This window comes from Carettochelys insculpta, chromosome 3 (genome assembly GCF_033958435.1).
Source record: "Carettochelys insculpta isolate YL-2023 chromosome 3, ASM3395843v1, whole genome shotgun sequence".
Classification (NCBI taxonomy): domain Eukaryota; kingdom Metazoa; phylum Chordata; order Testudines; family Carettochelyidae; genus Carettochelys; species Carettochelys insculpta.
In genome coordinates this window covers 55,060,714-55,081,354 of record NC_134139.1, presented here as the reverse complement: position 1 = coordinate 55,081,354, position 20,641 = coordinate 55,060,714, and the positions used below count along the sequence as shown (strand labels likewise).

General features: G+C 41.3%; 1 protein-coding gene across 6 annotated transcripts in view; it reads right to left on the bottom strand.

The window, feature by feature from the left end:
- Positions 1-20,641, bottom strand: part of ENAH (ENAH actin regulator) — a 205,245-nt gene that overhangs the window by 109,616 nt on the left and 74,988 nt on the right. For all 6 annotated transcript variants that reach the window (XM_074989883.1, XM_074989884.1, XM_074989886.1 and 3 more), the window contains exon 3: positions 16,155-16,332. In XM_074989883.1, the coding sequence (XP_074845984.1) occupies positions 16,155-16,332 (178 nt within the window). The remainder of the gene's footprint in view (positions 1-16,154; positions 16,333-20,641) is intronic.

Here is a 20,641-nt window from a genome sequence, read left to right as displayed (position 1 = left end):
GATGTCAAGTGCACTGATGGACGTCAAGATCTGGAGACTAGGACTGTGGAATCAGTGGACACCATGGAGCGCAGGTTCTGGGCCCACAAAACCAGCTCCAACTGGTGGGACTGCATCATTTTGCAGTCATGGGATGATCAGCATTGGCTTCAAAACTTCTGCATTCACAAGGCCACTTTCATGAGACCTGCTTTGACAGTTGACGAGCATGCAGCAATTGCTCCGTGGAAGTTTGCAATGCCAGACAGCTACCCATCAATGGGAGATCAACTCGGACTGAAAAGAATCTACAGTGGGGCTTATCTCCCAGGTAGCTATGGTGGTCTCAGCTTCTCCTGCAAAAGACAGTGACGCTGGGGAATGTGCAGGATGTAGTGGATGGATTTGCTGCTATGGGTTTCCCTAACTGCGGTGGGGCCATAGATGGAACACACATCCCCATCCTGGCACCAAAACACTAGGCCTCAGAGTACGTTAACCACAAGGGGTACTTCTCTATCATGTTGCAGGCACTGGTGAATGAGAAAAGTCATTTCACCAATACCAATGTGGGGTCATGTGGAAGGGTGCACGATGCATGAATCTTTGGGAATTCTGGTTTGTTTAGAAGGCTCCAGGTCAGTACTTTGTTCCCAGATGAGAAAAATCAACACTGGGGACATGGAAATGCCCACAGTGATTCTTAGTGACCCTGCTTACCCCTTGTTCCCTTAGCTCATGAAGCTACACACAGGCACCCTGGACCCCAGTAGAGAGCTGTTCAACTACAGGATGAGCAGATACAGAATGGTGGTAGAATGTGCCTTTGGCTGTTTAAAATACACGTTAAGGTGCCTTCTGACCTGTTTCGACTTCAGTGAAGAAAACGTTACCCTTGTCATTAGGGCCTGCTGTATTCTTCATAATATGTGTGAGGCGAAGGTGGAGAATTTCATGCCAGCATGGGGGGCAGAGACAGAACTCCTGGCCAGTAATTATCAGCAACTGGACATAAGGGCAAACAGGAAAGCACAAAAAAAGCAATGAAAAATCAGGGATGCCTTGAAAACCAAGTTTAGGAATGAGCATGAAGGGTCCTGAATCTCCTGCTGCTAACTAGCAATCCCCCACCCACCCACACCCATGCTGTTTCCTTGCCCTTTATGAAACCTCATCCACCCATGTGAAAACCCTCACCACCACACCAAACCCCAAAACATGGGCCCCAAAGCATATTAACTAAAATTAAACTTTTTCCAACCTACAATGTTTTTATTTAGGGGACTCTAATGACAGAGTGGTGGATATGGGGGAAAAAAAAGGAAAATAAACTCATGGTAGCTGGAATGTTTGCCTTTTGCTGGTGGGTGATTCCCTGGGAGTAGAGAGAAGGGGTCTCCGTGACCTTCCCCCCAGCTTGTTCTGGACCCTGGCAAAAAGAGAGGGTGGAAGGTACAGAGGGAGGTGGTGTTCAAGGTGAAGTTGTAAAGTAGCACATTTGCAGGTGTTAACCCCACTTTACTATATTGTAGAACCAGGGCTCCAGCACAAGCATCTTCACAATTAGGCTTTTGTCACATTACACAGTTTTTAGCCACGTGCTTGTGTTGGAGATAGCTAAAACAGTCCTTCTCAATAGATCTTTTTAAGGTAACATCTCAGAATGTCAAAGGACTAAACAGCGATAATGAAAAAGAAGAGCACCTGAGAACTTAAAAAACCCATTCTGAGATTATTCTACTTCAAGAAACTCATTTTCATTGGGCTCAGAAGTTCAACACAGCTCTCTCAAAATTAGCATTGCCCTGGGCTGGTTGGATGACAGTATAATTGATATAAAGGTATGTACGGACAACCAGACTGACTCTGCAGATGTCCTGGATTGATAACCATGAGTGAACGCTGCTGACAAAGCCAGGGCTCTTGTCCAATGCCTGTAGCTGGAACTTTCACCTGCTCATAGCAAACTGAGATAGTGGCAGTTATCCAGGACAAGATACTTTGGGGTGATACAGGTAGCTTTCTCATCATTTCTGCTACTACTATAAAGTTGTGTGAACTTGAAGATGGGCTTAGTTCTCTCAATATAAAAGGCAAAGGTCTGGCTAACATCCAACATATGAAACTAACACTCCTTCGAGGTCTTGAGAGAGGTTTTAGAAAGAGGACAGGCAGAAAAATGCCCTGATTATTGTGGAATTGCAACACCACCTTTGGTGGGAAGGCCAAATGGGGGCACAGTTGAACCATGTCCTTGAATAACACTGTATAAGGAGGTTCTGATCTCACTGTTTTGAGCTCAGAGTCTTTTTCTCTGAAGTGACTACCAGTAGACTAACCTTAAGGGACACGATGCTATTGAGCGTTTGAGGGACCCCATGAGCTGTGGTAGGAACAGGTTTAAGTAACATGGTAGCTTGGGGGAGGGGATTCTCCATGAACCCGATGGTAGCGTCCTTCCATACCCTTAAGAAACCTGGACTGTCATATGGTGAGAAAACACTGATCTACCATTCACTAGAGGGAAGGTGGCTGCCAAGTGAACCTTTATAGATGAAAGAGCCAGATGTTTTAGGCAAAGCAGATGGTCCAAGATAGAGTGCGGAGAAAACTGGGATGAGAGGATTCCCTTTGGGAGGCCCAACAAGTGAAATGCTTCCACTTGGACATGGAGTAGCCCTGGTAGAAGGTTTTTGGCTACCTACCAAGACCTGTTGAACCTGCTCTAAGCTGGTCTTCGCTTCAGGATTCAGCCACTCAGCAACTATGCCCTCAGGTACAGGGAGGCGAGGTTTGGGTTAAGCAAATAGCAGTGAGTTGTGATATCAAGTACAGATGGGGTGGTAGTACAAAGAGCTGTCACTGAGGTCCAGAAGCATATAAAACCAATGCTAGCATGGCCATGCTGGAACTATCAGGCTAAACTTCACTTTGCCCCATTTGATTTATAGGAGGACCCTGTGATCCAAAAGTATTGGTAGGACAGTGTAGAGTAGATGGTCTGCCCACGAGAGCAGTAAGGCACTAGAGAGGGAGCCCATGCAGTATTCACACAGTGAACAGAACTGTCTGGTGATGAACAGGTCCACCTGGAGAAGCTTCTGGAAGATGACAATGAAAATCTCTGCACAAAGAGACCACTTGTGGGGGGAGGAATAAAGATCTGCTGAGGTGTTTTGATAGTGTGCTTTGAGCTCCCAGGAGACGTGATGCCTTGAGATGAATGTGTTTCATGCAGAAGTCCCACAGCAGGAGGACCTTGTGGTGCATGGCTGAAGATCAACGTTGATGTAAAACACTGAGGAAGTATTGTCCATCAAGAACTAAATCACTTTGAGATCTGGGGAAGGAACATCTGTCAAGCGAAGCATACTGCCTTGAATTCCCTGATATTTATATGCAAGGAAAGTTCTTCCTGGGACCAATATCCCTGAGTCCTGAGGTTGATGAGGTGGGCTCTCCACCCAAGGTCTGAGATTAAGATTACCAATGGATGAGAGGTAGCAAAGGGTACCCCTTTTATTACAGGTGCTGAGTCTTTCTACCAGGTCAGCAAAGGCAGAATCATGAATATCAAGTCTAGGTGGTAGGGTATGCTCAGTCACATCTCAGACACCAGCCACATCTATAAGGATCTGAGACACAGCCTAGTGCATGGCTGAGAAATTTTTTTTGCTGGGCCACACTTTTAGTCCCTGAAATTAGCAGGGTCCCCACAACCTGTCTAATGTAATCCAAATTGATGGAAATTTCATGTATGTTCCTATTAAAAAAAACAAAACAAAAAAAAACCAAAACCACACCACATATCTTTGGCACATGTAAGAAAAATAAGCATGCAGAACATAAAAACTTTATCAGCATATAAATATGAATAACCACAAAAATATATTTCATCATTTTTAATGAGATGAGTCAGACTCAGCAGCTGATTGTGCTGTGCCCCCCTCATGAAATTTCACCCTTCCAGGGGCTTGCCCCTCCACTTTGCACTCCCTGGCCTAGTGTACTGAACCACGTAGTTATATGCCACTCAACAGACCTGAGGAATCATTAACTGGTGCTGGACAGTATGAAGCAATAGCCAAACTTCGTGTGAAAACCTCATGTATGAACAGCATGAAGGGGGCCTGGGTATCAGGGTAAACTTTCAAGGCTTCCAGTATTACCACTGCACTTACCAATGGCGTAGTGCTGAAGGAGGCCCAGTAACAAAGTTTGAAGACTGAGTATCAATAGGTTTCAAACACAACGAAGGATTTGGCTTTGGAGAATGTCATACTCCAGTACCTGCTTCTGCCGCCAGGCATTGCTGAGATGGCGACATTAGTATCATGGAATGACTGTCTCTAGATTGGGGACAACAACCCCCAGCATGCGTGCCAAGAGTGGCATGTCAGCCAATTTTCATGAGCTTGTGAGGAAATAGCTCAGCCCTACCCTTTCTCTCTGCATACAGATGGGAGCTCACTCTAAGCCATGCGGCCTGTGGCTTAACAAAAGACAAACTAATGCTCCCAACCACCATCTAACCAGTAAAGCTCTGCCATCTTTTTTTTCCCATGAAGCTGTTCTAAATAGCACTATTAGTGACTTTAAAAAGTATTACCAGCACTCAGACACTACACAGACATCAAAAGGTCAAATTTCAGCACTCCACCTCAGAAAGGTTGCTGACCCTTACTCTAGATGAAGCTGCATCAGGATGGTACTCAGACGGAGATTGACAGAGCTCGTTCCTTACTGACCCTGGTCACCTGAGCCAGTGGTAGTTCTTGAAGAGCCAGTGAGATTAGAAGGGACTGTAGATCCTTCCCTACCTGAAAGGCTGCTATCACTCAAGGAGTTATCAAACATCTGGCCTCACTGGTGCTCCTGGGAGTCAGTGGTAGGTCCTGTATTGTACTTGGCTTTTGAAACACTTCCTATCCTGAATGAGGTCCAAGCTGCCATCACAGTGATGAAGAGCAACATGGCAACTGGACTAGATGGAATCCCCAAAGTCTTCAAAGAAAGCAGGTCATAGCTCCACAGACAACTCCACCTCCTGATTCTCAAGATCTGAGATTGGAGCAGATGCCACAAGAGTTCAAAGATGCTGATCCTCAGTCTCTTCAAGAAAAGTGACAAATCAGACTTTAGACACTATTGTAGCATCTCCCTCCTGGCAACAGCAGGGAAAGTCTTAGCTTGAACTAACTGACTCCTGCCACTCTCAGAAGAAATTCTCCCAGAATCCCAGTGTGGTTTCCTACCATTCTAAGGAATGCTAGACATGGTCTTCACCACCCAGTCACTGCAAAAAAAAGGTCAAACAAAACCAAGACTTATACATGAGTTTCATCAACCTCATCAAAGCATTCAACTCAATCACAGTGCCCTGTGGACCATCCTCTCAAAGATCAGTTACCCCAAAAAAAGTAGTTAGTATTCTGAGGTTGTTTCACAACAACATGACTGTCACAGTATTGAGCAACAATGGATCCCCGAGCAACCCCTTTGAAGTCAAAATGGGAGTAAAACAGGGTTGTCTATAGAACAAAAGTGAAGCTTTTCAATCTCAGGAGACAAAGGCTAAAAGCAAGACCTCCACAACCTTGATTATGGAGATCCAGTCTGAGGATGATGTGGTCGCTGCTCTTTCGCCCATAGCCCTTCACACCATCTTAAGTGCCTTTGTGTACCATACTTAAGTGCCAAAGTGTACAAGAATCTATCTAGCACTGAACATAAAAAAGACCAAGGTGCTCCACCCTGCCTTGCCAATGGGACAATCTTATGTTCCCTCTACTGAAGTCAACAGAGAACTGCAAGAAAATGTGGAGTATTTCCCATACCTTGTAAGTCATCCTTCTGCTGAAGTCTACATTGATGCAGAAATCCAGCATCATCTGAGCTGTGCAAGATCTGCTTCTGCCTGCATGAGACAAAGGGTCTTCAAGAACCAGGACATCTGTGTGAATACAAAGCCTCTTGTATACCGCACAGTGGCTGCTCCAACACTACTGTACGCATGGCAAAACCTGGAAAACATACAAGCATCATTTGAAGGGACTTGAAGAATATCATTAATACTGCTGCAGAGGAATCCTAAATCTCCCTTTGGAGGACAGATGCACGAAGACTAGCATACTGGAAGAGTCAGACATAATCAGCACTGATGCCCTTATTTACCAACAACTTTGTTGGACTGATCACACAGCCCAGATGTCTGATCACCACTTCCCAGAACAGATTCTATTTTCTGAGTTGAAGGAAGGATGGAGAACCATTGGGGACCAGAGGAAGAGATTTAAGGGCGTGCTGAAGGCACACATGAAAAAGTGCTGCATTGGTGTCAACACTCAAGAGAGCTTTGCTCAGGAAAGTCCCCAGAATGTCCCAATAATCCATGATGGAGTGGTGCAATCTGAAAAGGTTCTGCTGCAGTGAGGAGCAGGAGAGGTGGAGAAGGAGAAAAGAGCAGCAAAAACTGCCCATAGCCCCTGCAAAAGCTACCAGCACCTGCCCAGTCTATGATAAGATCTGAAGCTCCAGAATTGGGCTGGTCGGCCTTCAGTGGACTCACAAACAGGAGGACATGAAGACATCCTACTTATTATCAAGTGACCACCATACACTGCACTCTAGGTGGCATATACAGTGCAAGTCAGTGGCTTGGGGGAAAGACAAGAGGCCCAGTGTGGGTTTCAGTATACAAGTCCATCCCCACTTATGTCTGTTCAACACCAGAGATTGCCTGCTCTCAATGCACTGTTTCTCAAATTTCTCTCTCACCACCATGGATGGAGAATGATACTGGGAAGAACATGGTACTGAGGAAGCACTCCACACTGATGCCAAAGTACTCAGCGCTGAGTGGCTCATCTCTGTGACTGATCTCAGGGCCATCTCCATAAATATGGCTTTCAAATGAATGTCCTTGTCCTCTTTGGTACATGGAGATCTGGCACTTCTCTTTGATGGGAGACCCCTGAAGCCATGGGCAATTACAGTGAGACCCTGATTACCAACTCTTCCTTGTCTACTGTTAGTGAGGAACTCCTGCCTGGCCTTCTCTGAGAACAGTGTCCATAAAAGGTTGAGGAAATTAAAATCAATAGCCCAGCAATGCTTGCTAATTAGCAATCCTGAGCTATCACTTAACTTCTGAATGAAATTTCCCCAACTTGAGATTCATTGCATCCTTTGATTTTGAGGAAGAGGCTTGCTGCTCATGGCACACACTTTTGTTAACAGTGGAGAATACCAATGACTTTGGAAGAGGATGGCATAAAAATATTCAAACTCTGTGAGAGTACATAGGATATTGATTCATTTCTTTTTAATGTGGGGAAAACAGAAAATGGAGTTTGCCACAGCATTTTAGTAGACTCCAGAATAGCCTCATTAATGGGGAACTCTACTCAAGAAAGCCTCACAGAAGCCAACATGTTTCTTGGCAGTCACTTGATAATGAGTAGGACGTCTTCATGTCACCCTCCTATTTGTAAGTCCACTGAGGGCTGATCAGCCCAATTCTGGAGCTGCAAATCTTATCACAGAAGAGGCAGGTGTTAGTAGCTGTTGGAGGGGTGCGGGACAGTTTTGACACTTTTCTTTGTCTCCACCTGTCCTTGTCTGCACTGCAGCAAGACATCTCAAATTATATCACCCCTTCACGGATTACCGTTCTCCACTGGGCACACTCTAGAGCAAGAATCTCCCAAGTGTTGACATTGATGCTGCACTTTTTTACATGTGCCTTCAGCACATCCTTATATTGCTTCCGCTGACCCCTAACGCTCCTCTGTCCTCCCTCCAATTCAGAAAACAGAATCTGTTTTAGGAGGCGCTAATCAGACATCTGAACCACGTGACCAGTCCAACAAAGTTAATGATGAATGATAATAGCTTCAATGATGGTATTGTTCAACTCTTCCAGGATGCTAGTGCTTGTGTGCCTACCCTCCCAAGAGATATTTAGGGTTCTCCTGAAACAGCATTGATGATATTGTTCAAGTGCCTTCAGACGACGCTTGTATGTTGTCCAGGTTTTACATGCTTACAGTAGTACTGGAACAACTACTGCATGGTATACAAGGAGCTTTGTCTGGGGTAGATGTCCCAGTTCTCAAAGACCCTTTTTCTCAGGCCGGTGAAGGCAGTACTTACATGGCTTAGCCAATGCTGGAGTTTTACATCAATGTCAACTTATTGGAAAGAAGACTTCCAAGGTCTTTTCCAGCAGTTCTCCATTGACTTCAACAGAAGGCATGTGAGATTGTCCGGTCAGTGAAAGACTGGTGGAGCACCTTGGTCTTTCTGATGTTCAGTGTGAGATCAATATTCTCATATGCTTCAGCAAAAGCACTTAAGATGGTCTGAAGGGCCATGTGAAGATTGAAGAAAGAGCAACAACCATATTGTTATCTGAGTACTGGTGCTCCATGATCAAGATTGTGGTGGTCATGCTCATAGCCTTCAGTCTCCTGAGATTGAAAAGCTTCCCGTTTATTCTATAGACAATCTTCACACCATCTGAAAGCTTGCCATCAATGAGATGAAGGATCATGTGGATGAAGATACAGAACAGTGCTGGGGCAATGACACAGCCTTGCTTCACTCCCGTTTTGATCTCAAAGGGATTGATTTGGGATCCATTGTTGCTCGATTCTATGGCAGTGAGGTTGTCATGAAGCAGCCTTAAAATGCTAATGAAGATTTTGGGGCAACAGATCTTTGAGAGGATGGTCCACAGGGAGCTACAATTAACTGAGTTGAATGCTTTGGTCAGGTCAATGAAACTCATATGTAAGTCTTGGTTGTGTTCACAACATTTTTCTTGAAGTTGCCGGGCAGTGAATATCATGTTCACTGTTCCTTGGGATGGTCAGAAGCCACACACAGATAATGAAAGAATTTCTTCTGAGAGTGGCAGGAGCTGATTTGTAAGGATTCAAGCTAGGATTTTCCCTGCCACTACCAGAAGAGAGATGCCATGATTGTTTCCACAGTCCGACCTATTGCCCTTCTTGGAAAGGCTGATGATCAATGTCTCTGAAATCTTGTGACATCTACTTCCTATCTCAGATCTTGAGAATCAGGAGGTGGAACTGTTTGTGGAACTGTGGCCCACCCTCTTTGAAGACTTCAGTGGGGATTCCATCTAGTCCAGTTGTTTTGTTGCACTTCATTGCTTTGATGGCAGCTTGGACCTCTCTCAGGAAGTGTTGCAAGATCACCTCAAGGCAATTGCTGAAGGATTTTTTCAAGGGGATTATAGGACCACTGTCTTTCAAGAGTTGGACTCAGTCCCCTGAGATCAAAGGATGATACCCATGTTTTGTCATCCATAAACATATAAACCATGAGTGATCTTTCTTGAGTCAGCTCTACCTGACTGTTTAAGATGGATGCTAACCTTTTCAAAAGGCCCTTGTGGCCTTATACGTCATTTATTGGAGGTAAGGAAATCTCTGACACAATAGCCTCATCAGGAGAAGAGGAAGCAGAAGTCAGGGCTGGCTGAAGTGGAGCCTCCTTGGGGTCTTCCACAGGAGCATTCACTAGACCAGACTGCTCCTGGTCAGTACCAAGCCCAGTACTTCTAGTGACCTCTTGCTGTTCTTGACAGGGATAATATTCATCTACCAGAAAAAGTAGATAAAAGGTATATGGACAACATGGAGGTATATGGAAACTCCCCAGTGTTCCAAATGGTCACTGCAATGGGATTGGAGTCCATTTTCTTCCTGGTCTTGGAACTCTCCAGATAGAGTTTCTACCACTGTGGTGGCAACTACTCACAAGCAAGTGGTGGCTACTGTGATGTGGTCATGATGCAAGAGTCAACTTTTGATTACGATGAACTGAATTCTCCCTACCAAGGAGAAGCGCCTCCTGAAGAGGCCACAGGTGAGATGAGTTAAGTTTGTCTCTTAATGGCACCATGAAAGAAAGAACAAAATTAAATGTGTTAATATTAACAGATACCAACTACATACAAGTGCAGAAAAACTTGCAAAAGCACGATAAAATGTTCCAGCAACAGTCCCAGGCAGTAAGAAGGAACTGAAAGAGTCAGCTGAGCTAAGGCAAGGCAGCAGTGGGTGCATATGCTGCTCCCCATAGTACAGCTGATGTAAAAGTCTCTGAGCACTGTGCCCTGGGCATACACACAACTGAAGTGGAATGAAGATGTGCAATAACTCAGAGCTAATTAATTGCCTCTCTCTTTGCAGCAAACTTTTGTTAAAAAAACAAGCCCATATATGATTTGCTGAGAAAAGGGTCTGAATAGACAAATTACCCAAGAGGAATGGGATTTGGCACGGCAAAGACCACCAGCAACGTCAGTCTGTACTATACTAAAATAATTTCTTTTTAAAATACAGCTAAATGGTATCTCACACTAATCAAGTTAAACATCAAGAACATGTGAATGGGAATACATTTTGGGGATATCGTGGTGAAAAAGAAGATTTTATGGACACATGGTGGACATGTCCTGTTACTGAAGGGACTGCCATGCAATCTGTGACCAAAATATTACGAATTATTGAATATTTATTACCAAATGTTCCCTCAGTAATCCCTGAGATTTACAATTACAAAGGGTCACGCAGGAGGAAATAAAGAATTAACCTCTCATTTGCTAATAGTTACTTGACTACTCAGTGTCTCATTGGAAAAAGAATGAGTCCAACTGTGGAAGAACGTTTAAAAATATGGAAAGTTGTTAGGCAAAAATTAAAACAATTGCTTATCCAACAAAATAAACATAAGACAGATACTTAAATGCGTCTATATTTTATTCAATCATCAAAGTAATTCACCTGAAAAATACATCTAATTTTCACTTTAATATTTAACAGACATTTGATAAGCACGCTTATTAAAAGTATAATCAGAAGCTTCACTTAATATAATAAGCCACTAGAAAAGACTTCTCATAGCTATTGTTATGATGCTCACTCTAGTATGTTAAAATTCTGTTAGAGTTCTGACTAATTTATTCAAAGTTCAGAGTTCTGACTCCTATTCAAAGACTTCTTGATCATTGTGAAGTGGAGTGTGTGTGGCACCTGCACATACATAATTTTAAAATAAAAAACTTAAATTAAAGTTACCAAGCCCCACATTCAAAAGAGAGAAAATACTTGAGTTAAAAGGTTGCCCCATAAACACATATATGATTTGCCAAAGCTTTTAGGAGCAAAACACTGAATGGGGACTTACAGGAATACTTTTCTACCTAAATTAAGCAATCACATGCAATTCTGCCACTCTTCCCTGAGGATTCCTGCCTCATTCAGTTCACAGAATGGGTTCCTAAATTTCACTAGACGTAAATTCTAAACAATTTGAAATATTGTACTGAGGACACTACCAGATAATACATGTCAGCCAGAAAAAAAACCCATGCAAATATGAAAACACAAGTTAAGGCTATTAAAATGCATTATATTCATACAGACACTCTGGAAAACTTAGATATTCAAGAGACATGGGTCTACAACCCAAACTACTTATGAGAAATAGAACCTTGAAGCAGTAGTTGCTACCTTGTTTGTATTAAGTGTACTTTGTCAATGATAAATTAACCATCTATACATATGGGGCCCAAGAAAGCCAGTAACAGTATAACTCCAAACCAATAAAGACAAAACTCTGGAAGCACTTAAGCAGCAACATTTCCTGCACATTCATCCTTCTTTCAACTTTCCTCATATATACAACCTGCAGTGTGAAGAACTTCTAGGTATTTGTTCTTACCCAGCTAAATGGTATCAAGTATTTCAGCAATATGGATTTGAGAAAATATGATCATTTGAAGGACTGCTGGAGCAGGCTAAATTGGCCACAAACTTATTGCAATGTCTGAAAGAAAATTTCTTTTCAATTTGAGCAAGTAATATATATATATATGATATGATATTTGTTAAATCTGAATGATTATTTCACCTACACTTTTTCTGAACAGGTAGTTTTATTTTAGATGTGTTAGTCTTATAAACTTCAATCATATTTTATTTGCAGATACTCATTCAATAGCTATGTAATAGAAAACAGCATTATGGCATGATTTTTACTATGCACCAATATTCCCTAGGTTGCCCGTTATTAAAAAAATTCTATGGTGGTTAATCGCTGAAGTAAAATTATATACATTTTCATTGTGATTCTCCTAGTGTCGGAGCTGAAGGTTTGGTTCAGGCCAATGTTCCGTTTAATTTTTTTTCCCCATCCAGGTGCAGAATAAATTTTTACGTGCACATCTGCACCACCAATAGAAACATATGCTATGGACTGTGGGCATTCTGCCAATCAACTGGGTGCCATCTGAATCTCTCTTGGTGACCACCAAGTGCTCAGCTTCCAGAGAACACTGGATCAGACTTGTGATTTCACAACAAATGTATTCAGTTTGTAAGTTAAAAGATTATTTTCCTGTCTTCTAATTGGGCATGCTCCAAAGTATTAAGCTTTGATCCCCTCTTAACATCACTAGTAATAAAAAGTTACCCCCGATAGCCAACTATCTGTAGTTCCAGTAGCATGCTCATAAGAAGGTTGTGATTAGGATTTCTGCTGCAACCTTTCACATTTTAGTAGCACTAATTAAATATGCTAGCTGTGTTCAGGACTAAATGAAAACTGATCTTATTTGTTAAAATGTAGTGAAATAGATTTAAGTCATACTGAATATATACTAGTTATTTCCGCTTTTTGTTTTCTTCTACTTACAAAGGTCACAAACTAAGTCCAAGAAGGAAAAGGTATGAAGCAAGGTGGAGTGATTTAAATCATGGCTATTTAAATCATTGATTTAAATCACACACAAAAACTGATTTAAATCAAATTGCAAAAAAGATAAAGACTGACTGTGCTTAGAGTACACTTAGTTTTAGAGTAAGCCCCATTCCACAAATTGGCACTTGTTTGTGTTAAAAAAAAGTATAGAATGGCGTTCCCTTGGAAAAGATGAGCTATGCTGAAGTAAACCAGAGAAGAGACTTACGGAATCAATATTTTGGTTTGTGGTCATAATGTTCCAAAACAAGGGGCACATATTACGTATATAATATACAATAAGAAAAGGACACTCAGTGGAAACTTCAATTCTAAATTTCTCTTACTGCAGCTTTCTGTATTGTACACTTGAGTGGCAGATTTTAAACCTTCTTAACTAATTGAACAAACCACAAAGATTAGCTAAGCTAAACTTTTCTGTCTGGCAACATACAACACAGAAAACAGCTTGAGAATTTACTTGTCAAATCACATATTAAAAGGCATGGAAGAGACTCAAAGAATGATGAATTTGCAAAGTGAATTATTTAAGTTAGTAACCAGCTGATTCACTCAACCATATCCACATCTTCATCTAAATAATTTTCTTCCAATAAGCAGTTTTCTTCACACTGTTTCCTTCTTGTGTAATGTCAACAGACCTGGGTTGCCAGCACCAGGAACAGAACCTGTAAGCATAGGATCTAAAGCCCTTCGCTCTACCATATGACCTAAAGGCCAGCTGGCTCTCACCTAAGGCTGTAGAGACTTTCACCCCAGATGAGGTCTCAATAGCTCTGGGTACCACATTTGCAACTAGGCCCTGCATTATCCTCTTGCAGTTGACATGTTTTCCTATCTTACTTAGGGAATACATTTCTTCAGAATATTCCCAGATAGGGTGTCTCTTACACCCAGAGGCCATAACAGTTTTTCTGTGACAAAAGTGTGTGTGTGCGCGCACACTAAATAATGTCTTCCATTTTTCTTTCCAGCCCACAATACTTTTCCTTTCTATGCTGTCTCTATCCTTTCCTATATATTATCTCTGTCTTAAACTCCTCTGCCAAGTTAGGCTTAAGTCCACCAACACATAAGCACAGAACAAAAATAATCTTATCCAGTTTGTGTTTCTCTTTGCACATGCTACATTTTAGTCTGCTGAGAAAGAGGAACTGAAAGCTCAACAGTTAAGAAGCAAGAGCTAATAGTTACGTTGGATAGACTGGAGTTACTAATTCACTTTTGTGAGATGTAAGTAGTACGTGTTGCATGTTTATGATGAGATTTAATAGTAATTGTTTTTAAATACAAAATGTAATATTTTATTGATTTTTGAAAAAAAAATCAAAAACCAATTTCAATAAATTTTTTTTTTTAAATCAGCTATTTTTATCCACCATGGTTTGATGCTGAAGAGTATTATTCACTAAATATGGATCGTGTATACAGGAAAACAATGTAATAAAAAACCTTCTCTTTAGCATTATGTTCACTGCTATTTTTTTTTGCTTAAGCTAATTTGTTTTTACTAAATATTACCTTTTTCACACATCAAAAGTTCTAAATAATCAAAGTTTCTATAACAATTTTGTTGATCTATGAGGCAGAATTTAAGTCTAATCATGTTAGTAATAGAAAGAAATTGTTTTCCTTGGCTAAATAAATAAGTTGGTTTCCCTTGAAAACACAGGTAATATGTTTTTGTGGACTTAAAGAAAAAAAATCACTTTTCTAACCAGCCACATCTTATAAAGGGCAAGCATTCCAAAACTATTCTCTTTCAAACTGTATGTACAGCTTACAAGTTACTATAATTTCCTTTTCTTTTTCATAAACAAAATATCTGGGTTGAAATAAGAGCTCTCACCTTAATGGCACAAACAATTACAACTCACTACAGAACCAAGGACAAATTTGACAGTCAGGAGAGATTTTATATACACACAAATATCTGGCATGGAAAATAATAAAAAGTCTAGGAAAAGCAAATTATTATGTGACTAAGCTCTGTAGAATTATCATGAAAATTTACCATCAGAAGCAAAACATCTACTTGCTCAGTCTCATAATGCAGATGAAAGAATTTTATTTTCTGAGCCCCACAAATAAATAAATAAATACGTGCCCCAACTAAACATTTGAGCAAAATTTTACACGCCAGTTATATATCTCTCTTCCTTCTTGCATTTAGAATTTTTCATTCTCCCTACCTGCCAGCATACTTAATTTGCTAAATTAAGGGCACACCACTACTTAAGGTGCTAAATATCTTCATTCCTTATTCAAATTTCCCCTAACGAAAAGATTTCAGGAAAGAATTATACCATTTTTATTTCAATTAAGAATGCATACATAAGAATTAGTTCAGCTATGAAATATGCAAAGGCTATACACTGAAGCACAACGTATTTTTGATTCATGATGAGGCCTAAAAAAAAGCAGAAAGTTTCATTTAACTGTTCCACAATTTTTTTTATCTTAAAAGTTTACAAATTGGGGATTCAATCCAAGACTTACATTTCACTGTCATTTGGAAATTACAGTGTAATTTTATGTTTGTGTTTATTACGTACAACTGTTAATCTAACCAAATAAACTGAAGAATACCCAAATGTCAAACAGACAAGTAGTACAGATATTTTTCAATAACACTTTCATCTGTTCAATATTTGAAGTTTTCCTTAATATTTTAACAACCTCACATAAACTGTTCTCAGCCTTAAGGCTTCAGATAGCAAACCTAGTTTAGGTTTAACTTCTAAAGATTCCTTCAGAAAAGCTTGTAGAGACAGCTCAAGAAGCCAAGATGTTGTCAGTTCTGGTACTGGTGGCTCCTTTAAATGTGAGAAACTGGAATGTGCCTGCTAAGCTTATTAAGTAAAAACTATTGAATCAACGCACGATAAATTTCCAGGATTTGAAAATGACAGATTATCTTCTGATTTTCACTTTTGTTTACATAATGTCTTAATTTATTATGAAAATAAAGAAAAATCAATATAAAATTAACAGGTTTTTTTTTTCTAGAAAGGAAAATCCTCAAAAATACCTTGAGGAAAGCAAAATTAAGATTTAATATTGAATTTATTTTACACATTTCTACAAGCAGCATATTAACTTCTCTCAGGAATGGTACATGTGCGAATGACAGTCAAAGCTGAGACAGTCACAAAATGGGAGGAGAGTTTAGGCATGTAAATACTTAAATAAAATTAACACTGGAGGCCCACTCATACTAAAGAAAGCATCTTCTCCAACCAAAAACCCCTGTGTGTATTAAGAATCTGAAAGCTTGCCCTAAAAGGTCAAAATATTACAAGATTTCAGTTGAAATTCTGCATTTTGTATCTATATTCCAACCATCTCTAAAGTCAGAGGAAAACGTATTAAAGCCTTACCAGTTTCCTGTGAATTCAACACTTCTAAGGCATGCATCATGGCACTTGCGAAGACATTGGCATCTTCTTTACTGCCAAAGTTAAGACCATACACCTGTCTAGCATCACGCCATTGGTGGAAGGTCTGTGTAGCTTGATTGTACTTCAATCCTTTAGGAATGGCACAATTTATTACCACCTAAGATGAGAAAGAAAATACTTATAAGTAACTTAACTCTCCAATACAAGTTTGTTTCCCCAATACATTTGTTTATTTAATTACATGTCTAATTAGTTGGTTATTTAAATGTTTCACCCTGTTTCTAATAGGCACAACACTTAGATGTTCATAAGGAGAATAGATGAACTTTTCCTTCTAACCCAAGTCCCAATACTGCACCAAATCTGTGGTGAAAAGGTATGTGCCATTAATGTCTGCATAACTAAGATTTAATGTTGTATTTCTTCAATATGATGTGAGCCAAGACAGCATTTCCTCTTGATTTTCAAAAGTATGCACTGTCCCCTTTCTTCTCAGTGGGGTACTACTTTGCTATTAGTAAACTTCAGAGTTCAGTGTCAATATTAACTGTTTTTCTATAAACATTTAATCAGGAATGACCTTGTAAAGTCCACTGTGAATTTGTTTGCACTTGGGCATAAAAAGTTTTTACAACCCACAATTCAAAAGGCTGTCTCTGGGCTTCAGCATGTCTGGTGGAATGGCTTTCTGTGCATAGCAGGAAGGGAGAAAAGTTGAGAGCTCCAGGAAGTGTTTAGCAGATGTAGGCAGTTGAACAATTAGATAAGTTTACGGAAGACCCATTTGACAGTTAATTGCAAGGTTTACCATGGACTCCACTCTACACAGTTCCACTCTTTGCCTGTTAAGTAATATTGACTGTTAAATAAAAGTGGTTCTACTTGTGAAAATTTCTGGCAGTTCAGTGACCACTCAAGAGATTAAAACAAAATAGTGGCTAAGGAAAAGATAGTTACCTGTTCATAACTGGTGTTCTTCCATACGTATTGTTCATGTCCATTCCACAAGAGCCGAGTGCACTCACCTCATGCATTAGTGCTGGAAACCTTTCCTTCAGTAGTATCCATGGTGGAGAAGCACTAAAAATACCCCTGGAGTGGTACCTCCTCAGGTGGTATAAGGGCATGGTGTGCTCCCCCTACCCACAGAACTCCTCCTTGCCAGAAACTCCAACACTGGGGAAGAAGGGCAGGATGCGGAAGGGAGATGAGCAACACATTTTGAAGACCACCAGTTATGAACAGGTAACTGTCATTTCTTTGAGTGCTTGTTTGTGTCCTTTCCATAGTATACTTGGTACATAGGTGAAGTTCCAAGATTATTGACTGTAGCACAGATGAGTCAAACCCAGTTTCATCTCTGGCCTAATGGGTGATGGCATAGTGAGATGTAAACATGTGGACTGTAGACCATGTTATGGCCCTGCCAATTTTGTGGCTTGGCATATGCGCCAAAAAGGCTACCAATAAGGATTAAACCCTAGTTGAGTGTGAGTTTGGACAATGGACAGCAGGGGGAGGCTTGCAAGCTCATAACAGGTCTGGATACAGAAGGTGATCCACTTAGAAAGCTGCTAAGCAGACACAGGAAGATCCTTCATTCTATTGGCAATGAACACAAAGAGCTATGTCAAACTGCAGGAAGACTTTGTGTACTCCAAATAGAATGCCAGGGCCCTCCTGATGTTGGCTCTTCTGCCAACGTATGAAGCTTGGAGCAGAAAACTGGTAGGAATATGTCCTGAGTTACCTAAAAAGTAGAAATGACATTTGGTAAAAAAGGCTGGACCTTGCCCTTATCGAAAATCATGTACACAGGTTCCTGAGATCAGGATTCTGAACTCAAACCTCGCTGAAGTGACTGCTACCACAAATGCCATCTTCTAGACCAGGTGAGACAGAAAGTAAGAACTGAGGGGCTTGCAGGGCGGTCTGGTGAGCCAGTAGAGGACTAGTTTGAGATCCCATTGTGGGATGAGGTACAGAACCTGGGGATAGTCTCTCTCAAGACCCTGCAAGAATCTAACTGGCATGTCATAGAAGACTGTCTGCCCTTGGATTCACTTGTGAAAAGTGGAGAAGGTGACAAAGTGCCTTCAGATGGAGGAGTGCACTAGCTCTTGGTTCCTAATCTGCCACAGGCAGAGGATGGCCTGGACTGGTGCAAAGCTTGGTGAGATATCATGCTCTGAAGCCCACAGGAACAACCTCATCCACGTAGAAGGCTTCCTGTTACCTGCTGGACCTCATCCAAGCAGCGGCACTCTTCCTTATTTAACCATGCAGCATCCATGCTGAAAGGTGCAGAAGTGCATGACTGGGATGCAGAAGTTGACAGAGACAGTAGGTCTGGGAGATTTGGGAGGGGTCAAGGCGGGTATGCATGCCATGCTCATGAGGGTGCCAAACCAGTATACAAAGTATAGACTATTTTGAAAAAAGTCCATCTGTATTCTAAATGAGTACACCCTATGATTCTTTGCCCTGATGCTTGATCCATTCCTTGTCATTTCTTGTGATTATGGGACACCTGTAAAGAGGTGGGAACAGTACCCAAAAAGTTAATTGAATAAAAGAGCAGCTGCTGGGCCTCGGGGAGAAGGGGAGCAGACTCAAGTACAAGTTATCAGTGTCCCTCTGAAAAACTACACATGCACATCACATCTAGATAGTACTCAAGTATCCAGAAGTGAAAGCAGCTGCATTTTACTCAAGTTATTTTCGGTTACTTTTTCTACCTCTGCAATTAGATGCCACTGGGATTTAGGATAATACTTGAAAGTTTCCAGGATTCCTCCCAATATCCCACCATTTAACCACCTTTTGCAACCTGACATTTTCAAAACCACTGTTTATGAGCACAGATGTATCGCTTCTGCATACCACACCTGTACCTACCTAACTCACAGAGCTGGAAGGAACCTTCAGAGGTCATCAAGTCCAAACCCCTGCACTCACAGCAGGACCTATTACCAGCCAGGATGCTCTTCCCCCGTTTGCCCTAAAACCCTAGATAGCCTCTTCAAGGACTGAGCTCACAATGCTGGGTTTAGCAGGCCAATTCTCAAACCACTGAGCTATCCCTTGACAGATCATTGAGGCCAATCCCCTGTACTCACAGCAGGGCCAACCACCATTCCTCACAGATTTAAAAAAAACAAAAAAACAAAAACACTATTTGCCCTAGATTCCCTAAATGGCCCTCAGGGATTGAGCTCACAAACTTGGTTTAGCAGGCCAATGCTCAAACCACTCAGCTATCCCTCTCCCTGTAAGCCTGACAGTTATTAATACATGAAAGCTGCTAAATATGTATTTAAGATTGTGCTTTCAAGTGATAGCTGTTTTGCAGGCTAGCAGTCTTACCACCAAGCTTATCCGGTTAAGGAGTAGGAGGGTGTCAAGCAGCTACTGCCTGTGGATGATCTTTTCCTGGAGTAGCTTCACTTAAATGCAGAGCAGTTTCTGGACTTGGGAACTGAGCTGTGACTGGTAGAAAATGATACGGATTGAATCCTGGAATGGCCAGCAGAATTTCAGATTACTAAAGCCACTTTTCTAGAGATTTACAAGGAGCTCACTCTAAATCACACCAAGATCAATGGTCCCCTAAATGTGGAGAAATATATGGGCATTCCCACCTGGAATCTCATCATCCCAACTGCTTTCAGCCAGTGACCGACTAATTTGGTGTGATGGATTGACTGTTGGGCCTGCTGTCATACCATAAAGAAAGTACTAAGTGGATAGGGCAAAAATGCTCAGAATATTATTGATAGATTTGCAATTTTCAGATTCCCAAATTGCTCTAGGGACATTAACAGGGCTTGTTATTGCTCTTAGCCTCAGAATTTATAAACTAAATGGGCTATTTCTTCATGTTGCTCTAAGACCTGTTTTACCAGTGTGGCACATGCAGAGTAGGGTGCTCTGGAAAGGTCCATGAAAGGATATTTTGACACTTTAATCTGTTTTTGCTAATGAAAAAAATACATTTCTGGTAACAAGATAATGCACTATGGGCATTAATAGTGCTATGACTCTCCTTACCATTCGGGAAGGCAAAGCTTACTCTTGGTTTCTAACGTTTACAAAGTCTTTTACTGAACTTGGATAGGAGAAAGAGGGTTATTCTATACCAGGGTGTGCAAAGTGGGGTGCATGAAATTTTACAAGGGAGGGCACAGTGCAATTGGGCCCCTCTCCTGCTTCCTTGCAGACTCCATTGCTCTCTCCAAGGCCATTCTGCTCCAGTTATACTACAGAAAGCTCTGTCTCTGTGGAGAGCTGTTTCCTGGTCTTTTCCTCCTCCTGCAGCAGCTCATGCCAAGTGTCTATCCTGGCAGGAGGGTGTAGCCTTGTTGCAGAACAGCAGCTTAATTAATGACCCTTCTGCAGGGAAGTGAGTGGTGGTTGAGTGCTTAGGTGAACTCTGACTAAGCTTCCCAATGCCCTACACTTTACAA